General features: G+C 34.2%; 1 protein-coding gene across 2 annotated transcripts in view; it reads left to right on the top strand.

Moving 5' to 3' along the window:
* Nucleotides 1-3,524: 3,524 nt before the first annotated feature.
* LOC131032472 (DNA-directed RNA polymerases IV and V subunit 2) overlaps nt 3,525-23,180 on the top strand; it is a 209,916-nt gene continuing 190,260 nt past the window's right edge. The window contains exons 1-3 of one of the 2 annotated variants that reach the window (XM_057963450.2): nt 3,525-3,842; nt 6,033-6,890; nt 16,775-17,020. In XM_057963450.2, the coding sequence (XP_057819433.1) occupies nt 6,099-6,890; nt 16,775-17,020 (1,038 nt within the window). In that variant the 5' untranslated portion in view covers nt 3,525-3,842; nt 6,033-6,098. Of the gene's footprint in view, nt 3,843-3,888; nt 4,025-6,032; nt 6,891-16,774; nt 17,021-23,180 lie in introns of those variants that run through there. The other variant, XM_057963451.2, reaches the window with a different exon arrangement.

Here is a 23,180-nt window from a genome sequence, read left to right as displayed (position 1 = left end):
GGGGTTGGCTTGTGTGAGTTTCTCTTGTTAACATATATAATAGTGTACACCAATGTTTATGTGTCGTTAGAGCACATTGATATTTACGTTTGCATATTGTAGTTTCTTGGTGAAATCCATGATCATAGAAAGGTTTAGATTGTGTCTAGGTTATCTATAAGGATCAAACCTTAGTTTCTTGAGTTTATTTTTGACCTCTTATGCAATGTATAGATGTGGAAGAATATTGAGAAAGGTATGTTGTACACTTTGCATAATAATAATATAATATTATTATTTAGTGGTGGTGCATCTTATGGCGCACATACCAAACTAGGATAGATATTATTAGGGATACTTGTAAGTTGTATAAGATATTATAAATGTGTTGAGAGATAAATTAGCTAAATATATTTAAAGCCAGATGTCATGGTTTAGTGAATATACATTTTTGGACTCATGGTTTAATGTTATACCATTTGATAGTTTTGTGCAACCTTGGCCTATATAAACAAGCACGCGAGTAGTGGTATGTGCAAGTGAACATAAAGATGTTGCATATGTAGTAATAGTATTAAATATAATTTTTGGGTACACGGTTCTCATTTTCCTAGTCACATGGAGGAGTGCAACAAAAATTTCTTATTTTTACTCAAATCTAGTATTTAGAAGCATTATGAATGTATTGCAATCTTCTTGTTAAGATAATAAATTGAGTTGTGTGGTGCTTTTGAGGCTAGGTTTTTATTTAAAGGGGTTTCCTTGTTACATCTAATGTTATCTTATGTATATGCTTCGTTATTATTTTACATATTGATTCTACATTCTATTGAACATATTTTCTCTTAGAAATTTTATATGCGAATTAATATTTACTGCTTAAAATTATAACAAGGAATAATTACTTGCTTCATTTAGCAGATATAGGGGCACTAATACTTTGTGTATGGTTGTTATATGCAAATATAATGTAATAAGGAACATCGGGTGAAAATAATTCATTATTGTAGATTATAAAAACTTTTAAAAAAAGTAATGTACCTTATTTGGAAATTATTGATTCAAAAAGATGGAGCCACCAAGTTGTCAAGGGTGCTCTAAAGAATAAAATTTTACAATTTCTTGGTCGAAACTCATACAATATTTTACCTAAAAAATCATTTTTTATATTTATAATCTAAATCTTAAAATGGATTTGTAAGAAAAAACATACTCAAATGGGGAATTCAACGACTAACACAAACTTAGAAGAATAGACCTAAAAAAGACTCATCAAAAAGAAAGAAAATACACACATCAAAATAGGACTAGGGAGAACATAAAAAACATAGAATATACCTAATATTTGTAGCCTTAAATTAATTGAAAATGGGACAAGACAAACTCAACTTTTCCTTAATACTGCTTGAAAATTTTGAAATTTGCATAATGTGATCTTAATACAATTGACCTTCTAGTGAGACCTAAACTACAAAATTCAATGTCAGGACAACTTAAGACTAGGGAAGGATATAGGGCCATTTAGATTCTTTAGAAATACATGGATTTTTAATTTTAGAGTTCAAAAATTTCATAAGCAACATATACTCGATGAGATAGAGGACATGTTAATGTCCTTTATGTTGTGTAGTTAGTACATTGCTAAAGATTGTACCACACCATATAATGTCCAAGTAGTGGTAGTCCTAATGAGTTATTCGTGTTCACATGGATCAAAGAATAATGGATTGTGGTATGAGAGTACTAAATTATTTTTACATGCCAAAGTATTTTACTACCAAGGAGGATATAAATTTTATGTAAGACCATGGATATACAAACACTTGTGATATATATTGGGCTAGAAATGTGAATAGTAGGAGATCTAGCAGTAGGTATCAGATTTCTTAGATTCTATGGTGTGATTGGTTGTTGAGTAATGTATAGGCCTTGGTTTCTCTTTTGATCACACTTTCAAAGGTAGAGTATATGTAACTACTCAAAACTACTATAAGTAGTCCAACTTTATAACTTGTGTTCAAATTTTGGTTTATAGAAGTATATAATTGTGATCTATTGTGACAATCATAGTGTTGTTAACATGTATAACAAAGTATACCAATGCTTATGAATAGTTAGAACACATTGACATAAAAATTCTAGATGTCGTAGTTGCTTGGTGAAATTCATGAGTGTATAAATATTTAGATTGTATAGGTTGGCTATAAGGATTAACCCTTAGTTGTTTGAGTTCATTTTTGACCTCTTATGTAATTTATACAAGTGGAAGAACGTTGGGAAAGGTGTGTTGTACACTTTGCATAATAAATGCTTACCAAACTAGGATAAACATTCTTTGGGATACTTGTAAGTTGTAATAAGGCATTATAAATGTGTTGAGAGATATATTAGGTAAACATATTTAAAATTGGGGGTCATGGTTTAGTGAATACATATTTTTGGACTCATTGTTTATTGTAATACCACATGATGGTTTTGTGTTAGCTTGGCCTAGATATAAAAAACAACATGAGTAGTGGTGTGTGCAAGCAAGTGATCACAAAGAGGTTGCAAATGTAGTGATGTAAAGTATTAAAAGGAATTTGTGGGTACAGGGTTCCCATTTGCTTGTTCACATAAAGGATTGTAATAACAATTGCTTATTGTTACTAATCTTGTATGTAAAAGCATCATGAACATACTGCAACCTTCTTCTTAAGATAATAATTGATTTTTTTGGTGCTTTGGAGGCTAGATTTATCTCAAAAGTGTTTCCTAGGAACTTCTAGTGTTATCTTATGTATATGTTTTGTTATTCTTTTGCATATGGATTTTGCAATATATTGAACATAAATTAGTTTAAAAAGTTTATGTAGAAGTTAATATTTGTTTCTTGAAATCTCAAACAAGGAATATTACTTGCTTCATTTAGAAAACATAGGAGCACTAATAAAATGTGTAAGCTTGTCATATGTGAACACAACAATAAGGAACAATAGGTGAAAAATGATCATTGTTAAAGATTATAAAAATAGTCATTGTTAAAGATTATAAATACTTTGAAAAGGAAAGCAATAACCCTTCTTTGAAAATTCTAAGTTAAAAAACATGGAGTCGCCTAGAAGCTCCAAAAAAAAAAAAATTGTAATTTTTTTCCAAAATTCATAAATATGAATGTGTGAATATTTTACTTTAAAAACATATCTTTAATATTTTCACCCTAAATCTTAAAAAATCTAAAATTTATATTCCTTTCAAAACAAAATCCCAATATATAGTGGAATAAAAAAAATCTAAAATCTATATTCCCTTCAAAACAAAATCCCAATATATTGTGGATACTTCACCACATGAGTAACTTTGAAAGAAGGTTAATTCCTATTTACTCTATTGTAACACTATTTTTTAGCCTTTACAAGGAATAGGAGACAAAAATTCAAAGAAATGCATAAAACTAAATAAAACGCCCACGACAACCTTCACATAATAACCAAAGAAAAATGGCGACGGTACAGCCATTTCATAGAGAATTCTTCATATTTGTAGTTCAGCTGAAAAGGAAAAACAATTCAGAACATTGATGATTTCTGAGGGAGAAGTAATAAATCTTTCAAAGTTTAAACACATCTACCAACAAGAAATCCATATACGTGTGCTCAGAATTCGAAGGGGGTGAGGAAAACATGGCTTCTGCAGGAACATGTGAATGGCAACAAATGACGGAGTTCCGAGACCACCCCCAGTGCCATACAACTAAATTATATGTCACTTACGAGATGCGGGAATCTGGTTAAATTCAGGTGAGGTGGTGATTGCGGGAAAATCATCAAGCTTACATTTGTATCTGCTCCTCGCCTGGGTTGAGCTCATTCTAAGGTGGTAAGGTGAGTTTGTTTTTTTGTTTGTTCTTCTTTTTCTCTTTGGCTGAGCTTTAGCTGTTACTGCTATATTTCGGTTCATCTTTGCTGGAAAAGCCGTCTTTCAATTTGTCACGCAGTATGCATTTTTAAGAAATGGAGACTTTGCTATCACAATCGGTTACAACAGATATTTTTTATTTTGTAAGGCATGTGAATTCTATGTTTGTTCCAGAGCGTGAAAAAGCAGCGGATAATTCTTGCACTGAGTTGCATGTTTACTTAAGGTTTTCAGATTGTAGAACTTTTCTGTATTTTGTTTCTCCTGTTAAGGTTAGCTAGCAGTGAATTATATTAGTAAATATTTGCTGGGAAGGCCTTTCACGTTGTTGTTTGGTGGCCATATGTTTCATTTGCGGAAAGACTTGATAAATTGTTAGCAGGTAGGATGGTATGCTGTTTATTATCGATAAAATCAAGATCGATGTGTCAATGCTGGCCAAATTTTTCTTGTGAAGTTTTTTATTGCTGGTAAATCCATAATACAGGGAAAAGTTTACATTCTTTTTTAGTACAACACGATGTTCTTGGAAATTAGGACTGCGTTGTGTCACAATTCTAACCTTGTTGCGCCCACCTTTATTTTTTTAAAACTGAAATCCAAAAAAATTAGTTTTCTGTAAAATGATGTAATATCCTTTCCCCTTCGGATTTAGAAATATTTGATTCGTTTACAATTTTTGTACTCATGTAGTTGAGAATTCCAGGAGCCAAATGATGGAGCATCCTTCCTTTCTTATTCACCCGTCCCCTCTTTGTTTGGACAGAATTTGCCCTTGTTATTTTAAACTACCTGAAAGTGTTTTTTCCCCTTTTTCTCTTTTGTAACTTGGTATTTTGCTTTGACTGTTCGGTTGTGATACATGTTTGGCTATTTATCGTTTGAATTTCCTATGCCATTCCCAGTCTCAGGAAATATATGTTCTCGACTTCTCATTATGGCTATCTAAGCAGCACTTCCCTTCCAAAAAAGCTAAAATTATTTCCAAAAGTACTTTATCTAAGGAAAAGATTAGGCTGCAGGGCAGATGAACTCATACCCTACCCCTCACTATTTGAACCTGTGCCACTGCTACTCAAGCACAAGATCTTTACATATAAAGTCCACTCAGAAAAGCCAACGCTCCTACATATATGTGGATGCAACACTTTATAAACCATACTTATCAGGGAAGGCCAGTCAACAAACCAGGATCATACCCCCATCCCCATACCTGCATTCTTTGGTGACTACATTTATATGTAATTAATATATCATATATCTTTATTTATTTATTTACATATCTTAATTTTAATGGCATCACAAACCCCATACCAGTATCCATACCCCCACGTGTCAAGGTAACTATGATATGAAGTTAAACTGTGAGGTTGTAAGCCTCAGTATGTGCTACCCTGGCCTTAAAAAGACATCTGAGTTCGAAGTTAAACTATCCTCCCATACAAAAATCGAAAGAATAATAGTTCTGGAAAATAAATGGTAACACTGAACATTATAGAAGGATATTTAGATGCTAATAAGGTAATTTTGTAGGTTACATGTAATTGAATTATAAACTTATTTAGAAAAATAAAACTGTGTAAATGCTACATTGCAACTCTTAGAGGCTCTCTCTGCATCTTGAACCCATGTTTTGGAGTGTTGTACAGTATATGTATTATCCTGTTATAGGTGTTTTGTAATATTGTATATGATTGAAGGTTAAACAGAAGCTCTCTCAAGAAAAAGACTTAAATATTATATTGCACTCCAAACTCTGCAAAAATATTTAATTAGTTACAAGTAAATAATCAAATAACAATCTTCCTAATGAAAGAAATGGGACAAGAAAAATTCCTATGTGGATTAGAGAACTGTTAAACCACATGCTTAATACGAAATATCAACATGAAATTTGATAACCTTTACAGGTCCTAGTTTGATAGTTTGCAAATGCATTGCATAGTTAAGACATTGTTGAAAATCTTTCTTATATAAGCCGGCATACACAAAAAAGCTGCTAATAATTTTTTCTTTCTCATCTCTTTGGTACTCTTGTTTCCAAGAATTAATCTTCTGCTGACTGATTTTGTTTTTCTACGCCAGTTCATAATCTTAAACTGATAGACTTTTTAACTAGAAAGTTTCTTCTCTAACACCATACTTGCTTCTTCCAGTAGAGGACCATAAATGAAACGAGATCTGCAGGGGAGGGTCAAGGCACTGAGAGAAATGTGAATGAGATGAGCAGTGAAATGGAAACTGAAGCTGTTACTGAAAGGATGGATATTATAGATGTATCAGATGAATCTGAAGACCCTAATGCCAGGAATGATGATGTGCATATGATATCCGAGCAGTTACAAGACACTGCAACACAGATGGACATGACAGACATAAGAGAGGCCCATGCAATTGATGAAGATGTGCCATATAGAATTGAGAGTGCAGATGGCCATACAAAATCCAATGCAATTGAGAGTATGCTGTACATGGTGGAGAATGCAGATAGTCATCCAGACAATTGGGATTTGGGAGACATTCTCAAAGAAATAGAGGACTCTGGCAGGAACATGGGTATAGATATTGCTGAGAAAGTAGAATTAAGAAGCAACAAAGATGAAGTAACACTTGAAGAAGAAACAGAAGAAAGTGAAGATGGACAAGGTATACCCAATGAATTTGAAAATGCATTGTCTGATAAAGAATTAAGTGCCCTCTGTAAGGATGCTTCAAAGGCATTTTTTGATGAATGGGGACTGGTTAGCCATCAGATAAATTCATTCAATCATTTCATGAGCCATGGGTTGCAGAAAGTGTTTGATAATTTTGGAAAGTTTGATGTAGAACCTGATTATACACAAAGGAGACGGGATGGGTTGTGGTATCGGGCATCCATTTCTTTCGGTAAGGTCACTGTGGAGCAGCCTTCCTATTGCAGCAAGGAAGGCAAGAAACTGCTGCTAAAACCTGCCGAGGCTCGTTTGCGGAACATGACATATGCATCCCCTATATATCTAGAAATTACAACAAAAGTAAGAAATGATTATTTGATTTTTGAATATCTTGAAGTATTGTAAGTCAGCAGCATTTTCTGAATTAATATATGGATGCTTTACTTTTGTTGATTTTGATATGGTCTTGTGTGTGCATGTAGTGATTGAATCAGAATGCTTTTGGGTGAAATTTGAAAATTATGCACTGCCCTTGATAATAAAAATAAAAAGGATAATAACAGTTTAAAGGAAGTCTTAAATCTGCTTTATCTAACATAGTAAAATTCCTAAGTGTGTTATTCTTCTATTCTCCCCAATACCCAATGAGAAAAATTAGAAAATCTTTAATTGCAGTTATTCTGAATATCTTATAATTTGTTAATACATTACTCTCAATCATACACTTATAAATTGGAGATCGACCAAGGTACTCATAGTTCAAAAACTCAGACTCTACAAAGCTAATAGACCTAAAATTTGACTCAAAGTAGGGACTTGAGTAGAAACTTGACAAATTTTCTGAACATTAAATACCACAAAAAATTGTAGAACAATTTCAAAAGACATGCATAAAACAAAACTAATTTGGAGAACTCATAAGTACTTTTCCTTTATTTATAGATCAAAAAACAAGTTTAATGTATATCATAATGTCATCTGTCATATGATATATCAATATAATTTTAAAATTACAAATCCATGTTCGTAATATACAAATTTCTTTTATGATCATAGCTTCTAGGTGGCTGTATGGTTTCTCTTGAATTGGATGGAAGTGATTCTTATTGAGGAACGATATCATCCTCAACCTCAACCTTAGGCATATGACGTGCACCCAATGAAGCCCCCATCAACGCCTCACTTTCTACCTCCTCATTCTGCTGCCTAGTACTCCAAATCAACAATCTAACTATGAAAAACATGGGATCCTCATCTTCAACAATCCAATCTAAATATGGATTGATTTTATCGAGGTCAACTGCCTTATGTGTCTCTTACCCCTCCATCCTCTTGATTTGCACATGGAGGTTGTGTTGCACAAAGACAGTCATTCAAACTGGAGTCAACTTATTGTGCTTCTTCATGTGGAAGGCCTCTAATGTGCAGCTTTGCTCGTCCCCAAAAGTGGTATAGGGCTGGGACAAAATGTGAACGATGAGGGATTGAAAATTAGGTATTTTGGAACTAAAAAATTTCCACCACAAATTTGCAAGGACAACATTAACGAAACTTGGTAAATAATTTTTTTTTACTTGGTTGCAGAATTGTTCTCCTTAGAATGCATAGAGCTACAGAAAACAATCTTCCCTACATGCCTCTATAAATTTGCAATTTGTTTGAAAATATTTCTCTTTGGGATTCACTAGGGACCATCCTCTCCATACATGTGTTGAGGCTTTCCATAACCTTCTCATCTGCCTTGAATGAATAGGAGAAGAAAAAAATTGGATTCAAGTAGTAGGAAACAACATAATGTGTTGGTGGAGTTGTTTGTTGCACATCAAATCAATAATGCACCAAATGGGTTCATAATTTTTCTTTGAGCCAAACAAATGTTGGATGGCCTCCTTGGCCTTCTTTTGGGCCTCATTTCAGTAACCTGGGAGATTTTTCTTCTTGTCCATCAATTGTAGAAACCTAATTAATGATTCTCATTCTTAGAACAAGAGAGAACAATAAATTAAAACCAATAGAATTCAAATAGTGTGCATCAGCTTAAGAAGTTTCCTAGCTGCCACATATGCAGCTATATTGTCTATCACAACTTGCTCAACATTCTCCATGCCCACCCTTATCATCACATCATCCAACATGTTGCATAATGCTTTGGCATTTTCAACTTAATTGGAGTCATCAACTGACTTTAGGAACACCAACTATTCTCTTAAATTCACAAGTAAATTGATTAATACGTTGTTTCTACCATCCATCCACCCATCAGATAACATAGTGCAACCTTTCTTTTTTCCAAATCGTTTTTATTTTTCAACTAGTACCTGTGTTTTAGACAACATCCTCTCACAAGGGCCCACTAAACTCATAATGGCTCAATGCCTTGAGCCCCTTCCCTACTGCAATCAATGCATTGACCAATGCCTCACAACATTAAATTTTATGCTGTTGTAGTGCCAAAAATTGGCAAATTTAAACTTAACCTCATTATGCTTTTCCTAATTCCACATTGTATTGTTGATGTGTTTTTTACGCACTATCGAACACAGAATAAAATACCAAGGTATCTTATCCTCTCTTGAACAAAATCTCTCAAATGCTGAAGATTAGCTTAAGGATCACTTGAGAAGACTCCAAGGTTCATGAATTTAGGGTCACTACGTGTGGATAAGCTCTGTTGGTTGATGTGATTATGCTGGAATCACAAGGGGACTTACATTTGAATTGCCTGAATGCTTGATTTGCTGGAACTTGATCATCTGATATTTCAATATGGCGATGCTTTTTTGATCCTAAACTAACTTGAGTTTGAAAAAATGGCAAAAGATGAAGGGTTGAGAGAGTCTATTCTAATCCTAAGAATGCAGGAAGATGGGTGAATGATTAGATGGAATCCTTCTGGGCAAGGTCTCACCATCAACTTGAACAATTTGACACAAGCTCAGTGCAATCTTCTAAGGAGTAATTCAAAGATGTTCAAATCATTATCATCAAACTTTAATCACCATTCAAATGAATGCATAAGCAATGTATGTATAATGATTGAAGTCAAGCTCATTCATGCCAGTTGACCACACAAGGCACACTTACAATCAGTAAGAGGCTAGTGGTATGGACTAATGGATTCCACGCAAATGCATTCAACAAATTCTTCCATTCAATCTAATTATTTATCATCTAACATGAAGATCCAACAAGAAACCATGCACATTGTAATGAAACAACACACTTCATCATAACTTCAATGAAAATGGAGTTCATTTACAACTTAGGCAACAATTTATGCCTTCTCCTCCTACTTTACTCTTAACTTCTACTCTATCTTCTATTTTATTCTTCTCCTGCTACTAACTATTCGCTATTCTACTCGCTACTAACCTTTACAAATGAAGAGCCTGAGCTTTTTATAGAGAGCTCATTTACAATGAACAACCAAGATCAAATCTCTATCAACGACTAAGATTTTACAATGAAAACCCTAATTAGGGTTTGCTACAACAAACTCTCCTTAGCCAATGAGAAAATTACATTTAGTGAATGTGAACCAATAGATATTTGCATCCATGTATGAACTAGGTATGTTGCATCTAGACATGTTGATGTGGACTTCATTGAATAGTGGAAGGGATGACTGGGATGCCTCCTCAATCTTGCACTTTGTAGACTTGATTTGATTCATCATCATGAAGGGATGTTGAGAGATATCTCTTGATACTCAACATTATCCAGTTTGCTTAAAGTGATGATGATGATGAGAAACAAACTTTGATTAACTCTTCTAAAGCTATCCGCTTCTTCAATCATGCTCGATGTAGGTATTGTGATGACTTTGGTTGATCCTCCTTTGTTTTTGACATACTTGATGAATGAGACAACTGGTTGAATGTAGCTCTTCATCGTACTGACTTCAATTCTTGGATTCCCAAAGGGAATTCAAGATTGTAAGATCCTTATTTTCTACTGTGTGAGTCATCTTTCCTTCATGCTCTAGTGCCTTGAAGTAGTTGGATGATCCCTTCATGTGGTTGTGATGTGGTGAGAGTACTTGAGATTCTTTTTTTCTAAATACCCTTGTGTTTGATGAAGCTTCTTGAAGAGGTTCTCCTTGTATCTTGCTTCATCTCCTACAAAACAAACAAGCAAGTATCAAATACACTTGATATATAGGTTTAATAAGAGCATAAAAAGAGAATTCGCCCTCATGAAGTGACACTTGAAGTTGTTTTTGCGCTCCTTGGAGAGGAGTTCTTGAAGTTTATTCCACCCTTGATGTTCATTAAGTTGTCCTCGTCTTGCCTTTGAATTTACTCTCCTCCATTTTCCCTCAACTAAAAATGGCTCTTCTAAATCTTTCAACTTAGCCTTCTATTAAGAATACATGGAGTAGAGTTCACTCATTTGAAATTCGTTCTTGAAGCTCATTTTGTGGAATTTGCTCATATCCTTCAAATTGTGAGGTTCGCTTATGTAGGTCAAATCATGAAGTTCGCTCATGTCTTCATTCTTGAAGTTAATTTGTATCCCTTGGTTTGTGAAGTTGGAATTCGCCCTTGAAGCCCCCTACATGAAGTTCGCTTATCTCAAACATAAAGTTAAAATTCGCTCATGTAGCTTGATTCATGAAGTTGATATTCGCTCATGTAGGTTTGAACATGAAGTTGAGATTCGCTTATGTATATTTGAAGATGAAGATTGCTCTAGATGGTGTGCATGTGAAGCTTGTTTCAATCACCTTGCTTATTAAGTTCTCGTCTTTCTCAACTCATGAAATTCGCTCCAATCTTCTAAGTCATGAAGTTCACCTTTGTAGAAATTCGCTCCAAATCCTCAACTCCTGAAGTTCGCTCCAAACCTTGAACTCATGAAGTTCGCTTAAAATCTCTCAAACATGCAGTTCGCCCAAATTATGAATTCATGAAGTTCACCTTCATAGGGAATTCGCTCCATTTTCTTAAATCATGAAATTCGCTCTCAACCTCTATCTCATAAAGTGCACTCATGCTTCTCCATACACTTGAATTCGCTCTTCTACCTTTGATCATGAATTATACTTGTATGAACTTCGCTCCAAATGTCCCAAACATGAAATTCGCTCCAATTTGTCAACTCATGAAGTCGCTCCAAATGTTGAGTTCATGAAGTTCGCTCCAAATTGTGAAATCATGAAGTTCGCTCCAAATCTTGAACTCATGAAGCATGAAATTCGCTCCAAAATGCAAAATCATGAAGTAGGAAATTCGCTCCAATTGTTGAACTCATGAAGGAGGAAATTTCGCTCCAATTGTTGAACATGAAATTCGCTCCAAAATGCAAAGTCCTGAAGTTCGCTCCAAAAGTCTAACTCATGAAGTTCGCTCCAAGATAGCAAAGCCATGAAGTCGCTCCACTTAACATGTTCATAAAGTTCGCGCATCCCTTCCTATTTGTGAAGTGCTGAAGTACTCTCATCTGTGGTGATTTGTGAAGTGCTCAAGTGCGCTCATATCATCCAATTTGTGAAGTGCGCTCTTCTGTTTCAGTTTGTGAAGTGCGTTCTCATAGGCCCGAACATGAAGTAAACTTCTTATTTGCTTTTCAAACACTTAGTCAGATTTTTTATTACATTAGGCAAATTTTTAAACTTCGTTTGCATTTCAGGGGTGCTAGGCGATCTTTGAAGTCTCTTTGCATTCTCTGACTTGAGCGGCCATTTGATGTTGCTTTCTAGTTGATGATATGAGCAACTTTAATGCCCTCCTTTGCAACTTAACACTTTGATCAGCTAATTCGAATGTCTTTGCATCTCCCCATTTGATCAGCTAACTCAGGGAGCTTTGCAAACATGATAGGCCAGATTAGGGGACCTTTGCAAACCAAAACATGATCAGTGAAATTGAAAACCTTCAAAGCTTTGTCAACTAGCTGGCCTGGTATGTCACACTTTCAAAGGCACAAAATCATTTCCAATGAAGCCACCTTGATTGGACTTGGATAACCACTGAAACGATTCAAGTCTCAGATCTGAACTTTATATTGCCACCTTGGAGGTCAAACTTGCTGAAGAGTGACAAATTCACTTCCCTTTCAATCACTGTTGAAGTATCAAAACTCAATATCGTGGTCCTTCAAGAGCTTGAGTTCAAAACAATATCGGTGAGTGAGTCAGATTGCCTTTGGGGTGATCTCTGATGATTATAATGCCAAAGTGAATTCATTGAAGTAAAAGATCAAGATTGCTGCCTCAAAACGATCAGAATTTGATCAATATCACAGTTGCTGCTGTATGCACTATCTGGGCGATCCTCAGTGAATGTCTTCAAAAAAATGATTTCACCACCTTTGAAGCGAATCTTCTCTTGTGAACCTGGAGATTTGGATTAAATTTACAGTGAAATGTGCTTTATATTCTCCATCCTAAAGTTTTAGTGGAGCCCAAATATGCCACGGGTGTGAAAAGGGAGTGGAAAGGTGTAATAGAAAAGAGGATATTCTGGCAAAGAAGATGGGGCGATGTGGTAAAGAAGTGCCACGGAGGGGATAAGGTGGAAGGGATGAAGGGGTAGAGTGAGGTGGATTCTCTCCCTTTTATTTAAAATTCATTAAAAAAAACCTTTTCTTTCATTTCAAAATTTTGGCGGGGCCCATGCCAAAAAAAAATAACATTCTAAATTCCCAATCCAAAAGTTAGTGGGTCCCAGCAAAGAGTCCTTAAAAAAAAACTTATTTAATTCTCTATTTTGGAGTGTGTGGGGCCCAGCATGTAATGTGATACGGTGGAGAGAAATATGAGGGGGGGAATGGTAGGAAATGTTAAGGGTAGCCGCTACGTGGATAAAGAGGGGGAATGGGATGTTGGAGGAAAGGGGGACATGAGGGATATATCATATAAATGATGGAAGTAGGAGATACGTGGGGTTAGGAGGTATAAAGGGTAGTGGATGGAGTTAGGGGAGGTTGGGGAGTAAAATGTAATGGGAGGTATAAGGGGGCAATGAAAGGGTGGAGGGGGTGTAGGTTATAATGGGATGGGGTTTAGGCTAGGGGAAGGAAGGTGGGATAGGATAGGATAGGGGTAGGGGTAAAGTGGTAGGTAAGGGAAAGGGTAGGCTAAGGGAAGTAGAAGGGTAAGGGGTGTGAGATGGAGGGTAGATGGAGTATAGAAAGGTAGGTGGGTAGAGGATATGGTAAATGGAAGTGATTTGTGGTAGGGGAGGTGGAAATGGAAGGAAATGGAATGGTGAAATGGTGATGGCAATGATGAGAAAGGGAAATGGGAGTGATCGGGTTCGGGCACCCACTGACAGGATTGGGAGAAGTGGAAGGGATTATGCCTTGGCTGGGCAAAGGGAGTGTTGAAACTCACTTCATTCTTAAGAGGGGGACTTGATCAGCTCCTGAGCAACTACAAACAAAAGGTTAATAGCAAAGACTCGACAACAACTAACAACTAAACTAAAACGACTAACCTAGAAAGCGAAAAAAAGTGGGGGTCCCCATTTGCAATGGGGCGATGTGTGAATACCTCACAACAAGTACCTCCCAACAAAGGTTGTGCACTAGGATTGTGACAAGGAATGAAAACAGTTGGCACCAATGATTATTAGGGTTCACCTAGACCTACTTGCAATATGAGAGCATCGTGTCTATGGGCCCATGCAAGAGCCCACTAAATTTGGCTTTGATCTTGTAGGGAAACTCACAAAAGCTGCCATTGCCTCAGTTGTCCTGTTTTTTTGTATTCTCTTCTCCTCACGAGATGCAAGGAGAGCCTTAACCTCTTGCTCAATCTTGGGCGCCATTGCATTGCATATCAACACATCTTAGCTAGTGATCTTTGCGAGGTGAAATTCAAGGTTATTGATGCCTCCTCTCATATGCAATCCATAGTAGTTGCACACCAGAATTCCAAGATATATACCTATTATGTTATGTTTCCAAATGGGGTTCCTAGCAGTGCCACCACTTTTGTTACTTGTAGATGGCATTTTTCTTTCCAAAAAAAAATGAAACCCTAGAAAAAAGAAAAAAAAAATTAAACATAAACCTTGCAAGTTGAAGAAAATAATTGAGAATTAGCTAAGTTACCAATTCGGGTACGGATACGGAATCGGGTATGGATTCAGCAATTTTTTTTTCTTCCTTGGGTATGGGTACGGGTACATCCGCACATATATGTGTGTGTTCAAACATCAAAATTATAAAATATAATTATATAATTTATAAACTATCACTACCATTATTGATTATTACAAAGATACAATCCATACAAAGGGACATTACATCAAATCATACAATTTTAAATTAATTATACCGTATATTTTAAATTGTATTAAAAAGGTCATTTTCAAAGCTGCTCTTCAAATGGAATTTTCATTTGTCTTCCTTATTTCAATAGTGCAGAGTAGTTTTACAGAGTTGTATTCATTTGACAGTTAAATTTAGGATTGTGTTCCATTGGATAGCCACAAATCCATTTGAAGGGAATCGCAGGCTGCAAGTTTGACCACAATGCATAAGCGTGAATGTGTAGTTTGTCAATGTGACTGTTTATGTTTGTGGATGTGCCTACAAATGCAAGTATGTGTCCCTTTTCATGTTCTATTGTTATGTTTGTGTTTATTTACAATTTTACATTTGCATGCAAGCATTTCTGTATGAGCATTTGTATGTGTGTGCAAGAATTCCTATATAACAACACGTTTGTGCATCTTTATGTGTATGTGTTTCTGTTTTTGTGTATGTGTATTTGTGTATGTATGTGTATGAGAGAGACGAGTTTCAGCATTATAAGTTGTTTAAACTAGATGGTATATATAACACTATATTTGTAACTAAGTAATGCCCCCATGTTCTCTTCTGTCTTTCCTTTTTGGTTGAGAAAATTCCATGTTACACTATTTAATCAATTATTTATAACTATTTCATCCACCACCACTTAGGTCATTCAAAAAACACATATTTTATCTCAGTACTAATGATGTCTCTTCTCTGCCTATGAACATTACTCAACCTTCAACTCTTGTCAAATCTGAAGCAAGCTTACACTTGAACCATACATTAGAGGGTTATTCATATAGGATTTCTGCCCACATCTATAATCCATTGTAGTAGCTTATCTTAAATCATAAGAGAGCCAATGTTTGATGAATATATAGAAGGTTATGCATGTGTGGTTTCAGATTGTATATGTCGTAAAAAAATGTTTAAGGGGGCTCATCTTAGGTGATAAAACTCATTGTACATCCTTGGTGCATATGTTCTGATCTGCTTTAAAGGGAGGTCTTTTAGGTCTATCAATGGCTGCCATTATGGTATGGCTTGTCAGGGCCTAGTTCATGTTTATTTCTCATTAATTGTCTTGTGAGAAACCTCGAGGCCCACCCTCCTAATGTTTAGGAAATACTAAAGCTTGAAAATGAAGATGATATCCCTATCCTTTGCATTATACTAAAGCTTGAAAATGAAGATGATATCCCTATCCTTTGCATTGGCTTTGGGCTATTCTTTTCTTCTTGTTGAGTTTTACCTCCCTACTTATATTTTCTTGTCCCCTTTTACATGAGTAGTGAGTGTCTCCTCTAGAGAATTGGAGCTGCAGTTGTGGGAGCCAACGCAAGGAGCAGTTGGAAGCATGGTTCTAGGTGGGATTGGGGGAATTGAAGAAGAGGAGATAAAATGGTTTTTTCCAACACATAGGTTTAACTTTCACCCATGAGTCCCACCATAGATGTCAAAAACCATAGAGCTCTAAAGACAGAACAAGTGACTTATCCACAGAACTACTGAGCATTGTCTCTGTGTCATTTCCCTTACCAAGTAGAACATCCCATTTTATGGTCTCTGTGAACCATTGCCATTGATTTTTAACTATTTAACTGACAATAAGATTAGATAAAAACACCTACTTTAGAGCTTCATCCATTTGTGCTTTTCCTTTTCAACATGAATAATCTAATTTTGTGTTCATCAGCAGTAATGACCATCACCTCTTAAATACTTAACCAAAGAATATTGTTCTAATGTTATAATATTTAAGATCCATGACAAAAAAAACTGTGGATAAGATGGACGAACCATAAAATTAAGGCATATAATTGTTTCTACATGGCAAAGCATTCACAATTCTAGAGATAGTGATTCAATAACAGTTGGTTGTAACAGGTGACAATTTCGACATATATTTTCTCAAAGTTGAAATAACCATATTGCATGCAAATTATTGGTCTCTATTTTAGCTGGATTTTCCTTGATAACTACTGTTTTAATTGCAGGTTTACATCCAGGAGGGGAAAAAAGCAGATGACAATACAAAGAGTAGTTCAAGCTCACTAATGAAAGATGCGAAGAATATGGCAGTTATTAGTGAGGAACATAAAAGAGTGTTAATTGGCCGAATTCCTATCATGGTGAAGTCAAATCTTTGCTACTTGAGCAGTCTAACTAGTAAAGAGCTACTTAAAGAGGGTGTTTGCTCGTTTGATGTTGGAGGGTACTTCATTATAAAAGGGACTGAAAAGGTTAGGCAATGAAATTCCTGCTTGAATTTTTTTTACAGCAGGAATTTTTTCAATTTTTTTTTTTTGTATTCTGGGAAATAGATCCAAGGTTTTTGCTGTTCTAATTTTGACATTTGTTCTTCAGACTTACCTACATAAAAACTTAAATTGAGTCTTTGATTGTAATAGGTGTGAATATCTAACCCATCAAATTCTTTAGCTGTTGTGCTGGTTGAGTGACTGATAACCAAGAACTGATTTTTTTTGTTTGAGTTTGTTTATCATGCAAAGGATTTAAGGAGGTTTTGAAAACAATAAGATCTTAAGAATGTAGAAATTAATAAGTGTCATTAGACTTGTACATTCTGTCTACTGAGGGTGAGGTTCTAACTGTATCAGTTAGATTAGTTTAACTTGTGTTTTTTTTGGTAGTTTAATTTAAAGGAATAGAAGACAATGCTCGATGGAATGAAGTACAGCAGCCCAAAAAAAAATGGGAAAAAATGAGCAAACAAAAATGCATAAGATTTTTAAGGAAAAAATAAAAAATTGGATTTTATATATATATTTTCATTTTAATATTAATATTAATATTAATAGTATAGAGTCATAAAGAGAAAATAAAAATGAGAGTAGGGATCTAAGGTACCAACCCCTAGCATGGTCAAGGGGCAATGCCTCTCATGGGCTTCTAGGGGCAATGTCCCTGTGGGGTCAAGGGGCAGTGCCCTTTATAGGGTCTCTTGTCACCAAACACAAATTAAAGTCTTTGAAAACACATATGTTATCATTGGGGCATGTTATTTTTCATAAGTTTATTTGCTTTTAACCAAGCTCGAAGACTCCCCCCAAACCTTTCAAAAAATATTTGACTTTCACACTTTTAGATTTGATTGTTGTTATTTTTTATTTTTATTTTTAAATTAATAATTAAAAAATATTAATATAATAAAATCATTACCCTTTCAATTATAATATTAAAAATAGATAAGCAAAGACCAAAAGCCCCAAATAAATTTAAACATTGATCTATTGATCTTTTTCTTTTCATATGGAAACTCCAAATGTTTTTTTTAATTTATTTTTCTTTGTTTATTTATTTATTTATTTTTATTTATAATAAAAATCAAATCCCACCATTATGCTTCATATGAAATTTATTCAATAGAAAACAGCCTAAATTCTATGTAACTAACAATTAACCTCAAAAATAAATATTGATGAATGCCACTAGAGGTTTTCAAACAATGTAAAATGAATTTAAACAAACAAAAAATAAATAAATTGAGAGTCCTAATAAGGAAAGTACAAGTTAAGGACCCTATATATGAATACAGATTTGTATATATATTTTTAATATATTTATCAATTAATGTTATTAAAATTATATCAAATTAATTAATTAAAAAATATTTAATTTATAATAAAAATTTACTAAATTAATTTTTAAAATATTGAAAAATTCAAAAATATCATTAATTAAATATTTGCCAATTGATATTATTAAAATTATATCAAAATTAATTAATTTTTAAAATATTTAAATTTACAATAAAAATGTCACTAAATTAATTTTAAAAATATTTAAAAATATTATCAATTAAAAAAAAATGTTTTAATTGATTTTTAAAAACTCTTTTATATTATAAAGAAAAAATAGTACTATTTGCAGTTGTTTCTGAATTAGATTGTGTTAAAAAAAATTTTGCATTAGCGTTTGATGCAAAATTTTTTAACACAATCTAATCCAGAAACAACTACAAATTCACTATGGATTGTGGAAACTTGATATTCATTGAATGAATGAATGAGTTTTAATGACGTACACAAGACCATCAGTCTATGGGACCAAGAGCATCCTTGTTAACAATTTTCAAATTCTTTTTATTGTCGACTCTTCTATTGTGGATCTTGATCAAGAAGCCCAATGTTTTGTGTAGTCTTGTTTCCTCAAATAACTCATTTAGACCACACCTTGCAAATTGTCTTCATATATTGCTTACATATATCCTCATAAGTAGCACAATCAAAGATGAAATGCCATTTAGTTTCCACCACCCCTTTATTGCAGAAAAGACAAGTTCTTTCATCCCACTTCTCCTTAGAGAGAGCGCATCTACTTGTCTCAAATCTAAGATGATGGGACCCAGTTCTAATTTGCGCAACTAGAAGTCTAGCCTTTCCCTTAATTGCTACCCTTAGATAATCTTTTTCATCATGCTCCCATAAGGGTTTGAACTTTTCACTATAATGTGTTTTCTTCCAAGCAGCCTACTTTGTCCACATGGCAATTCTAAATTTTTCAAACACGATTTTTTTTATCTCATCATAATTGGCGGGAAAATCCTGCATATCAATGTCCCACTTGCTGATCCAATTGTTGTTATGCTTCATCCAAGTCTTCTTCCACCATTTTAATTCCTCCCCAACAACCATTTTGGGCCAGCGTTGCTTGTCCATGTTTTCAACTTTTTTTTTAAAAATAGCTTAACAAACAAGCTATTGCTGAAGCTTTTATTGGAAACATTCTTGCTTCTGATAAGTAGGAGATATTTTCCATAGCAAGTCAAATTGTGATATTGTTATCAAGATTCAACTATGTAGTTTTTTGAGTCAAACTCATTGACCCATTATTCATGAGTAGTAGTTCATGAGAATGAATGAAACACTTAGCACTCATCACATCTAGGTGATGCTCGCAGAGATGAAGCATTGGGCCTTCCCAGGAGGTCACCCATCCCAATACCACTGTAATGTCCCCTACTAGGGTTTGATGACTTTTAACCATAATTAATCTATTTTCAAAGTACTTATGACTTAAACTAACTTGGTTAAGTGTCAAGACTCTCTTAACATGAGTCTAGGATGTTCTATCTTTCTTTAGTCTATCAAGTACTTACTATCTTACCATACTAAATAATTAATCTTGCTCAAATCCATTTATAAATCCTTTACGTATTTATTACTTACTAATTATATGAATTACTACAGTAGTACTAATTTCTAAAAGTATTATTATAATTATTATATTAATATTTATTATTAGCCATATCTATATTTACAATCCTTATTTAATTTCGTACTTTGATTTGAATATATATATTAAGTAATATTACCAATGGTTTATATATTAGCTAATATCCTTTTATATAATTTACTAATACTATTACCACTTAAAACAATCCTAGTTAGTAATATGTTTACTCGCTGGTAATGGCAGCCAGATTGATGCATGTCAGATCTGGTCTGCCACTGTCATGTTACTTGGTATCCTTATATTGCACTCTATGTTAATATTTCTATTAATATTAAATTCTGCATAGAAACATTATCAAACGTCATATATAAAAAATACATTCCCATGTATACCATCACGGTCAAGGATGCTACCACCTGTAGCTTAATACAGTTTGTATCTGTTCTAATCTGATTGATGGTGATCAGAATGATGCAACTAGACCCCCTTTATGCAGACAGAGTATAATTCTCAATCTCTTCCATGGTTGCCCATATTATATATTCCCCAATATCTTCTCCCTACGATCTTCAAATGTTATTTATACCTTGGTGTCTATGTAGAAAGACACGTCCTTTTATAAGAGACGCACCTTATCCAAGTGAATTGATTACTACTAAGGAATCGGCCTTGATTATATCGATTTGTTAATGCTAAACAAATTCGTGAATTCCCACCCTCTTAAGGGAATGACTTGGTCCTCTCCAAATTATCCGTTGGCTGCTCTTTCCATTTTATAAATACGATATTCATGATCTGCCACTTATTTTCTTGTGTAGAGAAGAACCACTACTTTTGACATATCACTTGTGTATTATGGTCATTTATTCATGTAGTTGACTGTTATTTGGTTTGCTGTTGTGAATAACTTTGTGAACTACGTATTAATTATTTACTACGTACCTGTCACACAGAACCATATATCTATGTCTGGGTTACCGCATGCATCGGTGTATAATACTCGGACTGTATTTATTTATACATTGCAGATTATATTCATATACCGTGTACTCAGAATATGTATCTGAGTCTTCAACAAAGTGTATATGTGCTGTAGAATATATCTTCATCAAGATGTGTGTATATATATATGACCTGTATATACTGTAGGACGAGTCTCCTATATATTACAAGCAGATATAGTAATTGATCATTAGTCTAACTCAAATTTGCTGCTATAAGTAGATGCCAATTCTTTGACATCAGTGACAATATCTCTAGAGCTTTTGGTTATTATTAACTGGCAGTTTCAATTAATAGCTAATATTAATAGCTATGCCTCGAGTAATTTGAATGTGCAAAAGGCGGATTATTAATAAATAAAAATATTATTAATTAATAATAATATTATATTAATTTAAGATTATTAATAAATAATAAATTATGTTTCATGTAAGTAATAAATAATTTGCTGGTAATTATTATATTAATTAATAATAATTATTTTATTAGGATATATATATAAGGACCAAGGAGGGGACAACCACTCCAACTCAAACACTCTTAACCATGAGTTTCCTCCAAGGTTAAGCCCACTTGGGCTAGGGTCCCATGGAAGGGGGCTTCCTAAAAAATAGAGTTGGTGCTGCTGAGCTTTGTTAGGAATATTTTAATGTTGGCGGCCCCATGAATTTTTTATTGCACTTCAGCTTAAAAATTTAAGCTCCTAAATTTAAGGATGTTGACAATGTCATCTTAAGTTTAAACTCTTAAAATTAAGCAAATTGATTGTAAATAAATTTAGTTTTTTTTTCTAAAATTCAGATGATTGACAAGTGACATAAAATATACCTAAGCTGGTGGGGCAATTTCTAGCCCCACCCCATTTTCACCTGCTTAAAATTACATGCCTAAAACGTAGGGGCTCCTATTTTTTGGGAAAAGATTCTAAATAATCTTGTAGCAGAAAAATAATTTCTTCATGGGACCATCTCTTCCTTAAAAATAGAGTTTAAGCCCCCTCCTTGGGACCCCTGTCTTAGCTTGCAACCCCATTTGCAAAACCTTTAGGAAGTGTTGTGTCTTATGAACCATTCATTATAGAGCCCCTTAAGCTCATCAATTGATATGTAGGAGATATTTTCCACACCAAGTCAAATTGTGATATTACTATTAGGATTCAATTGAGTAGTTTTTTAAGTCAAACTCATTTCCCCATGATTCATGAGTAGTGTGGTTCGTGAGAATAATTCCTGCTATGCTAAAAGAATCTCATAAGGGACTTGACTTTGATGTTGATGTTATAGTACCAGGAGTTCTCTTTCACCTGTCTGCTGTGTTAATTTATAAGCACTTTGGTTATTCTTATTGCTTATCACTGTCTTATTGTAACCGATTTCTTTATTTACTAAATCCATTAGTTTTTTTTTAATTTCTAACATGCAAGTAAGCTACTATAACTATCGGGTTGTTAGCTCTAATCGCAACCCTTGCTTTAGACGTGTATCCTCCCGTCTAGAGTCATGTCCATTCGATTGCCATAGTCGGGTATTTATGTTCTTTTGACTAAGGGGATTGGGAGAGTGTGGCCCATAGAATATATATATGTTGTGCACATATATGTGATCTCCATGGATTATATATTGTACATATTCACCCAACAAACTCAAACAATCAAATTGAACATATTTAAGAAACTAGGGCTTAAGAAAGAAATCGATATTTTCAGATTGACACGAATTAAAGAAACATTAATTCTATGCTTCTGCTTATCTAACTTCTGATCCAAAACTTAACATAGTATCAAAGTGGGTCTAAGCAAAGATCGTGATCAAAATTATTTCAACAGCAAAATATTCTTCTCTTCTTCTTAGGGCATCTATCTTTACATCGAAATGGTGAACAAACTCAAGGTTGAAGATAGACTTGATGGTGCCTCTAACTTCATCTCATGGAAGTTTTGAGTTCTAATTGCATTAGAAGAAAACAATATTCTAGAGTTCGTGGAGAAAGAAGTGCCTGAGCCTTTTGATGAGACTGAGAAAACACAATGGAGGAAGAATGGCACGAAGGCCAAGAAGATATTGATTGATTCTGTGAAGGATCACCTTGTGCCTATTATCTCCAAGTTGAAGACAGCTAGATAAATTTTCAAAACTTTGGAGGGATTATATGAGATCAATAACACCAACAGAGCTCTTGCTTTAAGGCAACAACTTCATCACA

The sequence above is a fragment of the Cryptomeria japonica genome, chromosome 3 (assembly GCF_030272615.1).
Source record: "Cryptomeria japonica chromosome 3, Sugi_1.0, whole genome shotgun sequence".
Classification (NCBI taxonomy): Eukaryota; Viridiplantae; Streptophyta; class Pinopsida; order Cupressales; family Cupressaceae; genus Cryptomeria; species Cryptomeria japonica.
Note: the sequence above shows the minus strand (reverse complement) of the source record. Positions and strands in the feature narration are given on the sequence as shown.